The following is a 14,688-nucleotide window of genomic DNA, read 5'->3' on the forward strand; positions in this document are numbered from 1 at the left end:
GGAGAGGGAAAGAGGTTTTAAGAGCACTAGCAACAGTGAAGCTAAATAGCTATATAGCTATTTTAGTTTCACCAAAACACAAAAAATGCTCTCACAGCAGTGTATGTAAAGCTAAAAATTTTTAGCTTCAGGCTTCCGTACGAAGCTACTTTTGGCTTCGTACGGAAGGTGAAGCTAAAAGTTAGAAATATTATTTTAATTCCTAGCTCTATTAAAATAATATTTTTTTATTCTTGTTCTTTTTGCTCATTCTGCCTGTTGTGCTCTCATTCTCACCCTCTATCCTCAGATCATCAAACTCTCAAACTCTCAAACTATCGACTCTATACCAGTTCGACTTGGCCGCTCTAGAACCCAAAACTGACACAAACAAATCGAAAGATGAAATTTTGGATTTGGGTCATGATCGTTTGGTGAGGAGGAGCAAGTCTGACAAGGTTGGTGGTGTCATGGTTTGTCGTCGATATTCATCTTCACGCGGATCTTCATCTTCATCGTCGATCTGTTCTGGGTTTGGTGGTGGTTTGATTTTATTTTATTTTTTTCTTGTCGTGGGTTGTGGTTGTCACATAGAGGTTGTTGCTGGTGGAGTGGTGGTGGAGGTGGATGTGGCTGGTTGAAAGGTTTTTGTGGGTGGTTGTTCTTGGTAAGCAATGGTTGTGGATTGTGCATTGATCGGTTTGTGGTGTTTTTTTTAGTGGAATGTATTATTTTATTGTAGTAGATATATTATTTTATTGTGTTGAAAGCTAAAATAGATCCACTATTACTAGATCTTTGGTAAAATGAGTAGGTATAATAGATAAAGTAACTTTTTGTGATGCCAAATAGCTAAAAAAATAGCTCCATTGCTGTGGATACTTTAAGAGCATTAGTGGAGCCAAAGCAAAATAATTTGGTTCCACAGGTGCACAGCTACTTTTGGTTGTGCATTGTAGTTCAAAGGTAAAATATATATATATATATTCAGTCTCTCTCTTATTTATTTTTTTTTTCTCTCTTTCTCTCTCTGGCTTCTCTCAATTCTTCTCAACTTCTCTTTCTCTCTAGCGTTGCCTCTATCTCCCTTTCAACTGAACCAAGCCTTTCTTCTCTTCGTGATGTCACCTAGGTTCGTTAAGATTGCCAATGTGGGTTCTTGGTGTGGTCCGGTGTAGGTTCGTGGTGGGTTCATTGAGATCGCCAGTTTGGGTGTGTGTGTGTTTACCGATCTATATTTGGGTCTTTCTGTGGGTTTGGTGGCTGTGGTGGTGGTGATGGTGGTTGTGGTGGTGTTTTGGTGGCTATGGATTTGGTGGTTTGGTGTTTAATTTTTTTTTCTTCTGTGGGTTTGGTGGCTGTGGTGATAATGATGGTGGTTGTGGTGGTGGTTTGCTTTTTTTTGTTGGTTTGGTTGTAATTGTGGGTTGTGGTTGAAATGATGGTTTGGTAGCTGTGGTTGTGGTTGTCATAGTTTTGGTGGTTGTGGCTGTGTTGGGTGGTGGTTTTTTTTTCCCTTACCTTGGGCTATGGTTGAGGTTGTTGTTGGTGGAGTGGTGGTGGAGGTGGTTGTGGCTAGTTGAAAAGTTTTTGTGAATTTTTTTGTGAATTTTTTTATTTTAATGAGTTTTTTACATTATTTTAATCAAATAGCTAAAAATATAGATTCATTGATGTTGGGTGTATTGTAAAGTGAGAAGGTAAAATAGATAAATTAGCTTTTTGTGGAGCCATATTGCTAAATTTATGACTCCACCAATGTGGATGCTCTAACACAAAGACACACTACAACTCAACTTAAAAGCCATAGTAACTTTTAAGAGATGATGTGGACAAGTTATACTTTACATAACACGCTCTCTTAAGCAATGTGGATGCTCTAACACAAAGACACACTATAACTCAACTTAAAAGTTATGGTAACTTTTAAGAGAGAATGAGAACAAGTTATACATTACATAACACGCTCTCTTAAGTAATATGAGACAATTATTATTTTTTTTTTTTGAGAAACAAACACACACACACAAGGGAGAGAGAAAATTATCATGACTTTTGAGTGGAGTTGTGGTATACCTTTATCTTGAGGTTACTCTAATGTTATAACTCACAATTAAACTTATGGATATGTTTACTTATTCCATTACAAGTTACAACACATTTTATTTCCAGTAATAAAAATTACTATTCTTGTCATAATCCTCATTTAGTATACCAAGGGTCTGTTTAGGATCCGCTTATTTTGTTAAAACTGAAAACTTTTTGCTAAAAATACTGTAGATAAAGGTAAAAGTTAGTTGAAATAATATAATGAAACTCATGAATAGTACCAAAAAGTGTAGTGGGCCTATAAATAGTATAAAAAATAAACTGAATAGTAAAATAAGTTAACTTTTTAATTTTGGCCAAACATACACCAAATGTGCCCTTACAATAATAAAGCCTCTTGAACAAACTTGTTTGGTAACTAAATTAATGAAAAGTTTTGTCTAAAAACAATTTGTATGGGCTAAAAGGAAAAGAGACCAACGGCCTTGTGAAGATGGGTTGGACTTTGGCTAAGGCCCACAACAATTAATTTTTAGAGATGGGTTTTCGGACCAATGGTGTTGCTCCCAAATTATAGCTTTTTGACAAAGTAGAAAAAGAAATAAAGATCTTTAAACAAAGAATATTTTCTGAGTAATTCAAGTTTAATTTATGTTCCTCGGTGTGGCCAAGGAAACCTTTCTACACTATTACAAGTGGGAATAGTTGTTCTAATGGGTATTTTTCTAGATTCCAACCCTTAAGCATGAGAGTTTCCTTCCCTTTTATAGTGTTTCAACTCTCATCTTGCCTTTCCACGTGGGGGTTTACTGGCCCTTCTCCAGAATACTTGTCTCATCCTTCCTTTTTAGGTCATGCTAGGTGGGATATAGGTTGTCTTTACACTATTCAGGTGTCATTCAACCATTAATGCGGTTGGCATGGTTGGTGCAATGTATTCAATGCAGAGCTGATGGATGCTTTTCAGGAAAGTCCTCCTTTGTAATTGGCATGGACCGTGAGCTGTCTTCCTAGGAGGGTGACTGCCAATCTAGCATGAGTCCTTTCTTTACACGAGCTTCCTTCTTCGGGTGGGATACTCGGCCCTCCACTCCTCGTCGGAAACCATGGGACCCACTCCATAATTGGTGAGTGGGCTTACTAGGCTTCTCAGGCTCTTCGGATAAGGCCTAGAGGGTCCAGCTTCTCTAGCCTCTCACAAAATTTAATAAAAAGTTTTTGAAGGTGAGAAATGACACAATAGGGATACAATAAAAGTATTTTATATTTTTATACTTAGACCTAATTAAGTCAATTAATGACCAATTATGATTACTATTAGTAGCATTCTCTCTCAAAATGGGTATCCTTGGAGTCATTTTGAATAATAAATATGGACATTTATGCTAATTCATTGTTTATATTAAAATTCAAAATAATATATTCTAAACTCTTCGAATTTAAAATTTAAATTTAGTTTTTGTGTTAGAATCTCTTTTTCTCTCTCTTGTGTATGTGTGTGTGTTTATTTCTCAAAAAAAAAAAAAAGGTTTGAGTTGGGAAAAGCTCTTAAGAAAATTACCAATGGGTGGTATCTCATTCACGCAATTGTGTGCAAAAGATAATTATTGTAATACCAAACGAGATCAATATGAATAGAGACCCGTATTTTTAAAAGTTGAAATACAACTCACAACTCTCATGTATATGCAAGATTTTATTTTTTTATGATAACTTGATAATTGGGAGAGAGAGAATTTGAATCTTGGATATCTTCATTAGAATTACTAATAAGTGTCAATTGAATTATAAAGCTTTTGACCATTCGGATGGAATTCAAATCAAAGCTGGTGATTCATTTAAGTAAACATAATTTAGTTTAATCTTGATGCATTTATGACAACCAAATTAATTTTTTTAATAATCCCCATTACCGAAGGGATCTTTTAACATATTAAAATATAGGCCACATTTCTACTTACTAGGCTCCTAGATAAACATTAAACAAAAAATGAACAAATTTGACGGCCTCAAAAAAAGAAAAGAAAAAAAGAGCAGGTATTGACACCTCTTTTATTTTCTGGCCACAGAAAAGAACAAACCTGTACATGCCTTTGCATAAACAGAAGGTTTGGTGCATATTATGGTCACAGCTCTCAATGACATTAACAGAAGACAGTTTGGTGCATGGGGCAACTTCCAAAATTTGACACTAACCCACTAATCTTGTATATAACCCCACCGTATGAACAACTTAAATGAATGATCACCTCATATGTCAGATCAATTTTTTGCTATTCCCCCATAATCATATCTATGAATATCCACCAATAATACAACAGATCCAACAGAAACAAGTAGATGACACAAGCCCATTTAATATTTGTTATAGAAAACACAAATACTGCATGCATTAAAAAGATGCAGAGTCCCTATTAAAGAACATCTACTTGTGTAACAATAAATAAACCAACAATCACTTTCGTAACATTTCTTAACCTCAGCATAAGCTGTGAACATCTCAAAGATAACAAATTTGGCAAATTTCCCAGAACGCTTTTGGAATCCTCATCTCTTCCACCCACCTAAACATTTTAGAGAGATCTTAAAAATAAGCCCGACTCAAAAATAGAAAACAAAATCACAAAGAGTTAAAAGAGATCTTTTGCCATTGGGAGCCAACCCCATTACTTTTTTTCTTTTTTTGCAAAAAAATTGTTGATCTTCCACTAGTCACCAAGCTTCTATTGCTTCTTAAGCGCGTTCATTTTGTCCCTGAGATAGTAAAGCTTGGCCCTCCTTACTTTCTTCTTATCCAGCACCTTTATCACCTACCTGTCATGCATTACCCAATCCTTTGGCCATTATGCAGATTCACAAGTTATCAACTTAAAACAAACAATGAGGATCACTAACAACCACAGACATGTGACAACTTCACTACTGAAAAAGGGAACACACCTCACATAGGTATTAATAACAAAAGAAAAAGGAAAGAAAAAAAAAAAATCAGTTATATTGCTCAGTATAAGTATACCAAATAATTATTTGATTCTTCTAAGAAAACATAGAAGCAAGTAAAACCTCAAAATATGAACATCTGGGCCAAGTCTCTTTTGCAATTTTAATACTGAGTCCACAAAGCATCAGAACCAAACAATAATGATAATTTTGACCTAAACGGAATTTCCTTGTATATTTTTGTCCACAGCAAGCCCATGTGAGTCCATTTCATACTGTTGCAACAGAACTGCATGTAAGATTTGTCAAAAGATAAGCACCACCAGTCTTTTTCTCACGTCCATTTATTTGACGATAAGTACCAGTTGAGCTATGGCTCATTGGCATGTTTCTCTGGAAGGTTATGTTATTGTCAAATCCTTTATAATGAGAGTTGAGTAGTATCTGATTGCTTCTGCCAGGCCATCAAAAGTTTCTTTTCCAGTTTAAAGCAGCAAGTCAAATGCAAATTGAAGTTTCAGGAACTCCAAAATACTTACAGTAGGAAGAGAGACTCAACTCCAACCCCAGCCACAAGTCTCCTAATTCTGAATGTAGTGTTTAAACCAGCAGTACGCCTTGCTATGACAATGCCTTTCAGAATTGAAACGCGTCGCTTGTTCTCAGGTACTTCCTGTCCACATGAACAATCATATTGAACAGAATCAATAATTAATTTCCTTCACAAAAGCAACACAACAACATAAACAATATCCCCTTGAAAAGAACTTGTCTTACCACTTTGAGTTGCACAATATAACCAGGCTTTATATCAGGTATTTCTCTCATCATCCTCACTTCCTCTACATCTTCCTTATCTAATATCTGCAGAGTGTAATACCAACCACCGGCAACATGAGGAAGAGAAGAGGTTTTTATTGATTCCTACAATACCAGCGCAAAGATGCATGCCTGCATTATGTTCTTGGCAGTTTTATCAAGCCTCTTAAATTTAATGCGGGGAGCCAGATCAGAGACAGATGAAGAATAATCCTGAGACACTGATTCAACAGGATTTCCAAACGTTGTAATGCCTCTGCTGGTAAAACGAGGTAGCACAGCTGGCCATTGGAACAAACCAGCCCTAGAACTTCTGCATGACACAGATACTGATGGTAAACCATTATTAGATGGTGTTGGCGGCACTGCTTGGGAGCGAATTCTTATCTGCTACAATAATTTTGTAGGCATCATACAATGAGGTCTTGATTGAGAGAAGACAAGAACTAATAATTAATTCTCTAGAGTTTATGCTCCAAATGTATTACACAATGAAAATATTGAAGTATTATGGCCCAACTGAACTTTTATAATTCATGGTCTTACTGGTTAAGTGGCTAATAACTCATTTTTTCTCAAATTGGTAACCATATAACAAAAACTAATGTGAAAGTTCTGCTGGCATCAAATCTCAAGATTTTAAAGTCAGAGAAGTGGAGTAAAAGTAAAATAGCTAGTGAATACAAGACACTCTTCGTGAATGACATTAACAAAATCACAATTTACCCTGGTCACTTTTGCATCCATCAACAGTGACATACTTGCCAGAAGCATCTCTATATTGCATCAAAGAGCCATCATATTTCAATCAAATAATCAACCACTTAATCTCAGCTACAGTATGCATTGGAGAGAATGGTGACACCCACTTATATAATACCACAAACGAAGCAGTTTTAATAAAGTAACCTTTTTTATAAGTACTTTTAGTTAAAGCAACCTCAGATTCAGAAGATTAACAATTACTATTTTGGCCAAAGCCAGATTTCATGTGAAACAATTGTCTTGTGAGCATGAGCAGCTCACACCATCTAGAGGAAATAAACATTTACATATGACTGTGACTCAATAAGAAAATCTAAAATATAAGGAACAAAGATGTAAAGCAAAAAATTACATAAAAATTCTCTACCTAAGTCTATCTTCAACAAAATGTAGATATATCATACATGGTCCTGGACTATATAGCATCTTTTCAATCATAATAGTGTAACAAAATTGGCAAATACCAAACACATACAAAAATACAGGACAGTTCTTAGTTATATGAAAATATATATGTATTTTGATAGATAAGATAAGATTTGAAATCCATGTTTGGTGTAGGTGGGGATTTAAACCTAAAATCTCCTATTTAACGACAAAAGGCTTTATCAATTAAACTAACTGGAACCTACTTAATTCTGCAAAAATATGTAACAATAAGAGAAAGTAGTTCTACAACAAATTCATGGAAATGGTATGTAAGTCGTCAATTGAAAACAAATCAAAGATATGTACTTAAATCTCTACAATAATGCCAATACCAGTTGAGGCATTACAGCTACTGGCGTAGATTGAATCATCCAACAACGTAAAGGAAGCTACAATGAAAACCTAGTCACTGACACACACTAATAAAAGTGTAAAACTTTATCCACTCTAAATTATGGGGTGATTTGCAGTGTTCACCATAAATTACAAATTTCTGCATTCAACATTTTCTAAGTTGAGGTTAACTCGCAACCCCGCCATCTAAAATTAGTGGGCTGATTGGGGTAGACATTGCAATTTAATGGGCACTAATATGTTAATTTTGAACCATGTTCGTGCACTCCACCACTTACCTAATCAAAAAATTTGTAAATTTTGATGCTAATTATTTAAGGAAGGGTTGAAATTGCAAACTAATCTAACAGTGTTGATTGAAAAAATTTAAACTTTAAGGCACACAATGCAAATGACCTCATAGTTTAGGTAGATAACTACAATTAACCCCTTCATTCACCAACTAAACATGAAATATATACAACATTAGTCCAATGACCAATCTCATTTTGTAACATAAGTTACAACCTTAAACCTGAACCACTAAATTAGCACACTGAAACCCAAAAACAGAAAGCAAGATTACAGAACTAAAAGCATGCTAGTGCAATAGAGTACAATGAGTCAGAATTTAGAAACATACACCAAATGTGGAAACTTTTGAAGACCCATTTGAGCTCCCAGCAAATTTGGGTACACCAAAAAGAGACCCATTTGAGTAAAACCGAATTGATTTCAAATCAACGTTGTTTGAGCTGCATATGTTTTTTTTTGTCTCAGGACCAATCGGATGCTCCCACGTAAACATTGCATTGTTTTTTTTTTTTGGAAAACAAAATCTGCATTGGTTGAAAAAATAAAAAGACTAGGCATAGAATGATTTCATTTTGAATATACAGAAAAATAAAATTATTTACCTGGAGAAAAAGCAACTTTGGTCTTGCTTTGGAGCATATATTATAGAGTAGAAGTGTAGAACTAAACTGAGACTTTGAGTGGGTTTATGAATGGAGGGTTGGAACTTGGAAAGACTACCCCTGATGGAAATGAAAGATTGGAGAGATGGGCTAGTCCTGGACCTATGTTTGAGTTGGTCAGTTGGATAAATAGTTGCCATAGATTATGAAGGGCCCATATTTTAGACACTAGGGATTTTCATCCTTTTTAGCCACATGAACAGGCCCATTGGATGGCCCAATAAAGAATAATTCCCTTACCAATGAGATCAAATTCTCTCTCTCTCTCTCTCTCTCGCAAATTAATTGTTTTTGAATTTGGGTCTCTTAGCTTCAAAAGTTATAATTTATACTATTGACTACTACAATATCAATATGCTCCTTCTTTTTTATTTTTATTTTTATTATCATTAATCTATTTAAAAACAATGTTTACCTTCTATTAATATCCAAATGATCGACATTGTCTATCATGGTTAATGACAAAATTTTAATTGATATTGAAGAAAGAAGCATATTGACAATGGTGTAAATTTAGACGTGTAAATAATACGTCTTTTAGGGCCTTTTTTATTTTTATTGAAGGATGACTATACTTGTGGCCTAAGGAATCTCAATAGAAGACAATGTTGTGGAGAAGCATGCGAATGAGTTGGTGAGTTTCCTGTAGATTTCACCCAAAAAGAACGAGTGATGTCCCGATTAGTGTGACTTGAGAGCCTTAAATAGTAAAATAAACCTCAAAATTAGAATCTATGGAAAAAAAAAGTAGGGTGGGAAAATTCCATGGGCGTGCCGTAGAGATATAATGTGCCCAATCAACACTACTGGTTGGGCTGGTGTAAGACAAAGGAAAATATAGCTTGTCATGAAGGTGACATGTGGCTAATACTAGGGTTGATGTGGAAAACTTGATAGGTTGTGTGTGTGTGTGTTGCATGACTACGCATGTGAAGATGTAGGTGCGTTGCTAGATCTTTTGTTGGCGTGTGAGTGCTTGTGCGACCATCTTTTAGGGTAAGAAATGATATTTTGAAAGTTGAGATCTAAGGAAACGTTAATGGCAAGTGCTGGGATGGTGGTAGGTAGTAACTGATCCAAAAGAATATTAGTAGTGTTGAGCGGAACTGTGGTTGATGACAAGTAGGGGTGGAGCCGCGGGGTAGGGCGGGGGGCGAGAGGGGGCAACTGCCCCACTTGACTTGTCTCAAAAAATCCTTAAGATACTTTTGTTCTTAAGAAATTTTCCTACCTAATATGGTGAAAAAGCAAAATAAAAGACTCCCTTAGAGAGATAGACCCTAACACCAACCTAACAAAGGAAAAACAACCTCCCTCACATCAAAGGATTCAAATCATATGACTATTCGCCTACTTCATTATTCTTTTGAAGTAGCTTATATCTTGTGACAAGATTCTTGTCCTATGTTTTCACCCATTTCACCAGTGTTTTGTTTTGCCCTTTTATTTATTTATTTTTTATTTTTTATAATCTATTCATTATTCATATAAATTTTCTTGTTGAGTAATGCTAAGAATATTACAAGTTTTACTACATTAATCTTATAAGATGATGTATCACCATCACTGAAATCAATTAATATAATTATTTATAATATTGTCTAGTGGCACTAACTACGTTCTTACCACGTCAATTTATTATTCATGGAAATTCATTATTGGGCCCCATAATTAACACAAATAATTAAAAAAAAAAAGACTTAATGTTCTTGTGTGGTACAAAAACCCTAAAGCATCCACTACTTTTTTAAAAAAACATTCTAATCAATATCTTGACGTTTTCAATGTTTAAACTTCGTGTTTTTATTATAAACCAAATTTGCTCACAATTTTTTAATTATTTATTATTATCTATTAATATTTTTTAGATTAATTTTCTTTTTATTATTGACTTTTAATCTTGCTCTCATAGATTAAAATCCTGATTTTGCCACTACCGACAAGTGACCTAAGTAATGGTAAATAATGGGCACCTAAAACCATATTAAAGGCCATAAAAAGGTGGTTTTATTACCATGTTAAAGTTGTTGAAATGTAACTTTGATTCCATGTTAAAATAGAAAAAGAAAATAAAGCTAATATAGAAAGACAACAAAGGAGAGAGATAGAGAGAGAATGCAGAGATTAATATGGTTTGGCTTGATGAACCATGTCCACAACATAAAACACATAAGCGGTTATATTTTTGCTAATATAAATTATGTTACAATGAATCCTATTTTGGAGAATGTATAGGGGCTAACCTAAGCTAACCATAGTATTTGAATTATAAGTCTTATTTACCTTGTTTACTCTAAGTACATGGATCTACGGTATACATGTACCTATAATATACTAGTACCTCTTAGGCCACACCAACCTTTAACAAATTGTATGAAAAGCTTTATAAGCATAACATCCTTTTTAAAAGAAAGACTCTGACCCAAGGTAGGTTAGGCTACATCGATCACATTCAACTTTCATAGATCATCTTTTTTTTTTTCTTTTCTTCTCTCCCTCTCCCTATTTCCTCACTTTGGTTGATATGTTTCTTTCTAAGGGCTATTCAACTGGTAGGGGACTAGCTAGGTACTGACTGCTTGTAGACATAGTCAGCGGGACCATCCTTCACTTTGTCTTTGTGCTTTCTCCCCACCATGTTGAACAAAATAGACCCAAGCCAACCCTCGTGCATGGTACCAACCTAATTAATAAAAACACACAGAAAATTTTAAAAAACACAATACGACATTAATATGAAGTCATACTTTCTCAAAAAAAAAAAAAAAAAAAAAAAAAAACGCTGTAGAATGAAGACTCAGAAAACTTAACAGATATCTATTTATTTGCATTTTCTTTTGCAAGCTGGCACAAAGCCATAATAGGATTTTTCCTACGTTCTTTTATTTTTATTTTTTATTATTTATTTTTTTTTGGCTTAAGGGAGGTTTTAATTTATGAAATAGGTGGAATTAATACCCAATATTTTGTGGTGAACATATGTACCTTCTGGCTTAGGCAACCTTGCCCATTGACCGACGGAAAATAACTTGGAATCTAATGTTCAAAGCCCTGTTGTTTTGCAACTTATCTTTGAATGGACTTGGAAATAGCTTATCATTTATTGAAAATTTGGAATTGAAAATCCATTTTTATGGTTGGTTGATGCACTTATATTTTGCTTATTTCATTATTTTTCCCACAATTTTCCTGCCAAACTGAGGTTTGCTGGACAGCAACTATATATAGAGCAGAACAGTGAGACTGAGAGTTTGGACAAGATCTGCAACTACAGCCTTAGATTCCTCAAAACTTTTCTGCAACCATCCATCAGTAGATTCCTCTCCTACACAGCTTTGATGAAAAAAAGTTAAAAGTTAAAACCTTACATATAACATAATGTGATAATGTTTTCAAATAATAAAAAAATTGAAGACCTACTTTGGGAATGCCAACTCTTCCATCTACCATTTTTTTTCCCTAAATTTTGACTGGTCATAGTTTACCCCACTTTTCATGTGCTGTCATGCTTCCAAGGACTCTATCTGTGTTTGTTGAAATCTATACCCCAAATCTGGTGAAAAATGGCTTCTCTCCTTTTAACCATGCATGGAAATAAGTATTTTAAGTTTAGCAGAAGCAAAACCACCTTGGGTTTAAAAAAGTTGTTTAAAATAATAAAAAAAATCTGATAGAAAAATAAAGTGAAGTAAAGAAGTGAGAAATAAATAGGAAAAATCCAGGTAGGACAGGCTTAGCAGAGGTGCAGACAATTGAATATAAAATAGTTGTTCTTCACTCACTCTCACTCACTGCCAGTCTATATGCCAGTTTGGAAATATTATTTTTATTCCATTAATGCTGCCAAGAGCAGCTCTGGCAGCATCTGTGACTCATTCATCTTGCGAATAAGAAGTATCATAGTCCCTATGTTGAAGTTCTCACTCATAATTTAGCTTTCTCCAATTAATCCATCCACATCTTGTTATCCTCTTGCTCAAAACTAGGCCTTGCCCATTTGCTAGTTCATTGAAATTGAGCAACTTTTCAACAAACATGCAGGACCCTATTGGAATTCCTACTTGCTTTTCATCCAGTGAGAAATTAAGTGATGACCAGGCAGCTGTAACCAGGTCAGGTCAAAGTGTTTTCATGACTGTTTACAGAACAAAGATTGCTGATCAGTGCCGCTTAATCACCATTACATGGTGCAAAAATTTGTTACTCCATGGCCTATCAGTATCAGTGGAAGGCCCTGAAGGAGAAAGTCAGTATACTTGCAAAGTTGAGCTGAAGCCATGGTATTTCTGGAGGAAACAAGGTTCTAAGCGCTTTATAGTAGATGGTAAAGCTGTTGATATCTTCTGGGACCTTAAGGCTGCAAAATTCAATGGTGAAACGGAGCCAAACTCAGAATACTATGTTGCAGTTGTTTGTGATGAAGAGGTTGTGCTTCTCATTGGGGATCTAAAGAAAGATGCATATAAGAAGACTGGCTGTAGGCCAGCTCTTATTGATCCCATATTGGTTTCAAAGAAGGAACACATATTTGGTAAGAAAAAGTATTCTACAAGGGTCAAATTCCATGAGAAAGGTAGATTTCATGAAATCTCAATTGAGCGCAAGAATAGAAGTAGTGGTGGTGGGAACATAAGCAATGGAAATTCTTCAATTGGGGTTGAGCCAGAGATGGAGATTAAGATTGATGGGCTCTTGGTCATTCATGTCAAGCATCTTCAGTGGAAGTTTAGAGGTAATGAGTCTATATATGTCAACAAAATGAGAGTAGAGGTATATTGGGATGTCCATGACTGGCTCTTTAGTCCAGGTTTAAGGCATGCCTTATTTATTTTTAAACCAATTCTGTCATCCATATCTCTATCATCCTTATCATCTTCATCATCACCACCTTTATTTTCCTTGACATCTACACCATTATCATCTCAGACAGAGAGCTCTGGGTCCTTAGAGGGGCTGAATGCTAGTGGGTCTTCTGACTTTTGCTTGTTCCTTTATGCTTGGAAGCTAGAATGAGAACATATATCAGTGACCCCAACATTGTTTATATCATCATCAAAACCAGAAGAATAAGGTTGGAAAAGGAAATAGCTCTTCATGGTATGGACCAGCATGGACTGGTGAGGACACAGATTGGGTTGGGAGAAAGAGGATTAGATTGAGAAAGGGAAGTGGGACCCAAGTTAGTTACAGCTGGGATTCAAGCCAAATGGGCATGATTGGACAAGACAGATTGTATCACATACATGCCAATAATTCCCCATCTAGAGGCATCTCCATCTATTTTTATACAAATTCTCTTTCTTGATCTGATCTTGATAAGTGAGAAATGTTTCTTTCAAATTACATCTATCAATATGTGTACCTTTTCCTAAGTTTTATATACCTATAAAATCTTGACAACATGTTCATAGATACTGATTTCTGAATGTCTGTATCTGGAAAAGCATGGGTGATAATGCATGTGACAGTGAAAGGGTGGTGCTATATATGATGGAATTACTAACTGCAAGAGCTTGTGTTTGTCCACCGAACATGAATATATTACTATTTTCTTTTCACTTGAGTCTTGACAGTAACTTTTTTCTCTGTAATTTGGCTATTCAACAATTGAATGTTGAACTTTTTGTTAAATATTAATGATTTTCGTTCTGGTGCAATAGTCATTTCAGGAGAAACTGTGTTGTTGAAAGTCATGCTAGTTTATGGTTTTGTTTGAAAACCAAGATCTATTGCAAGATACTCGAGTTTCTGATGTTGGTTGGCAGTTATATATAAAATTATCAAAATGACATTGAGACCCTGAATTTCATGAAATAAACAAATCCCTAAATATTGGTCAAGCCACATGCTAACATGTTTATAGGAAAAACCACAAAATGATCTCCCACGTTGATCATCATATGGTATTACTGCAAGTCTCATCATATAATGCAAGCTATTACCAATTAAGTATTAACTTCATATCATATCATATCATATACTATGTAACAAAAATTAATTGGACCTAGAAATCATGATTGCGCCAAGTGATTGTACCAAATTGCAGCAATATTTTGAATTCTCTAATACTTTATCAATTTTTAGGATGTACACAAAATCTTAATAATTATTATAAACTTTTGGATAAATTTATTCAAAGTAAAAGTCAATTATCAAAATTTTTAAACTTAAATCCCACACAATCCGCATGGTTATTTTTATTTTTTTCCCCTCAAGTTGCATATTATTAAATCAATATTTATTATGATATTAAACTATAAGACTCTTGATTAAGGGATTCTATTCAAACTAAAAGTCTATTATCAAAATTTTCTAAACTTAAACCTTTCACAACCCACTTTTTTGTTTTTGTTTTTCCTCAAGTTGCATTTTATTAAATTAATATTTTATTAGGATA

The 14,688-nt window shown here is 34.7% G+C and overlaps 2 protein-coding genes across 3 annotated transcripts; one reads left to right on the forward strand and one right to left on the reverse strand.

Annotated features, from left to right (window-relative positions):
• Positions 1–4,285: 4,285 nt before the first annotated feature.
• On the reverse strand, positions 4,286–8,150 carry LOC126703231 (50S ribosomal protein L19-1, chloroplastic-like). 2 transcript variants are annotated; one of them, XM_050402186.1, is made up of 4 exons: positions 7,958–8,150; positions 5,920–6,100; positions 5,746–5,832; positions 4,286–5,641 (listed from the first exon to the last, which is right to left on the reverse strand). In XM_050402186.1, the coding sequence occupies exons 1-4, from the start codon at positions 8,026–8,028 to the stop codon at positions 5,504–5,506; spliced, it is 477 nt and encodes a 158-aa protein (XP_050258143.1). In that variant the 5' UTR covers positions 8,029–8,150; the 3' UTR covers positions 4,286–5,503. The 2 variants fall into 2 exon arrangements, 1 of the variants encoding a protein (XP_050258143.1); XR_007647976.1 differs by having other exon boundaries at positions 5,505–5,641; positions 5,746–6,116; positions 7,958–8,095.
• Positions 8,151–12,326: 4,176 nt separating this feature from the next.
• LOC126704274 (uncharacterized) lies at positions 12,327–13,304 on the forward strand. The gene has a single exon (XM_050403283.1). It carries the CDS (start codon positions 12,327–12,329, stop codon positions 13,302–13,304), a length of 978 nt encoding a protein of 325 aa, XP_050259240.1.
• Positions 13,305–14,688: the final 1,384 nt, after the last annotated feature.

Source organism: Quercus robur, chromosome 10 (assembly GCF_932294415.1).
Source record: "Quercus robur chromosome 10, dhQueRobu3.1, whole genome shotgun sequence".
NCBI lineage: Eukaryota > Viridiplantae > Streptophyta > Magnoliopsida > Fagales > Fagaceae > Quercus > Quercus robur.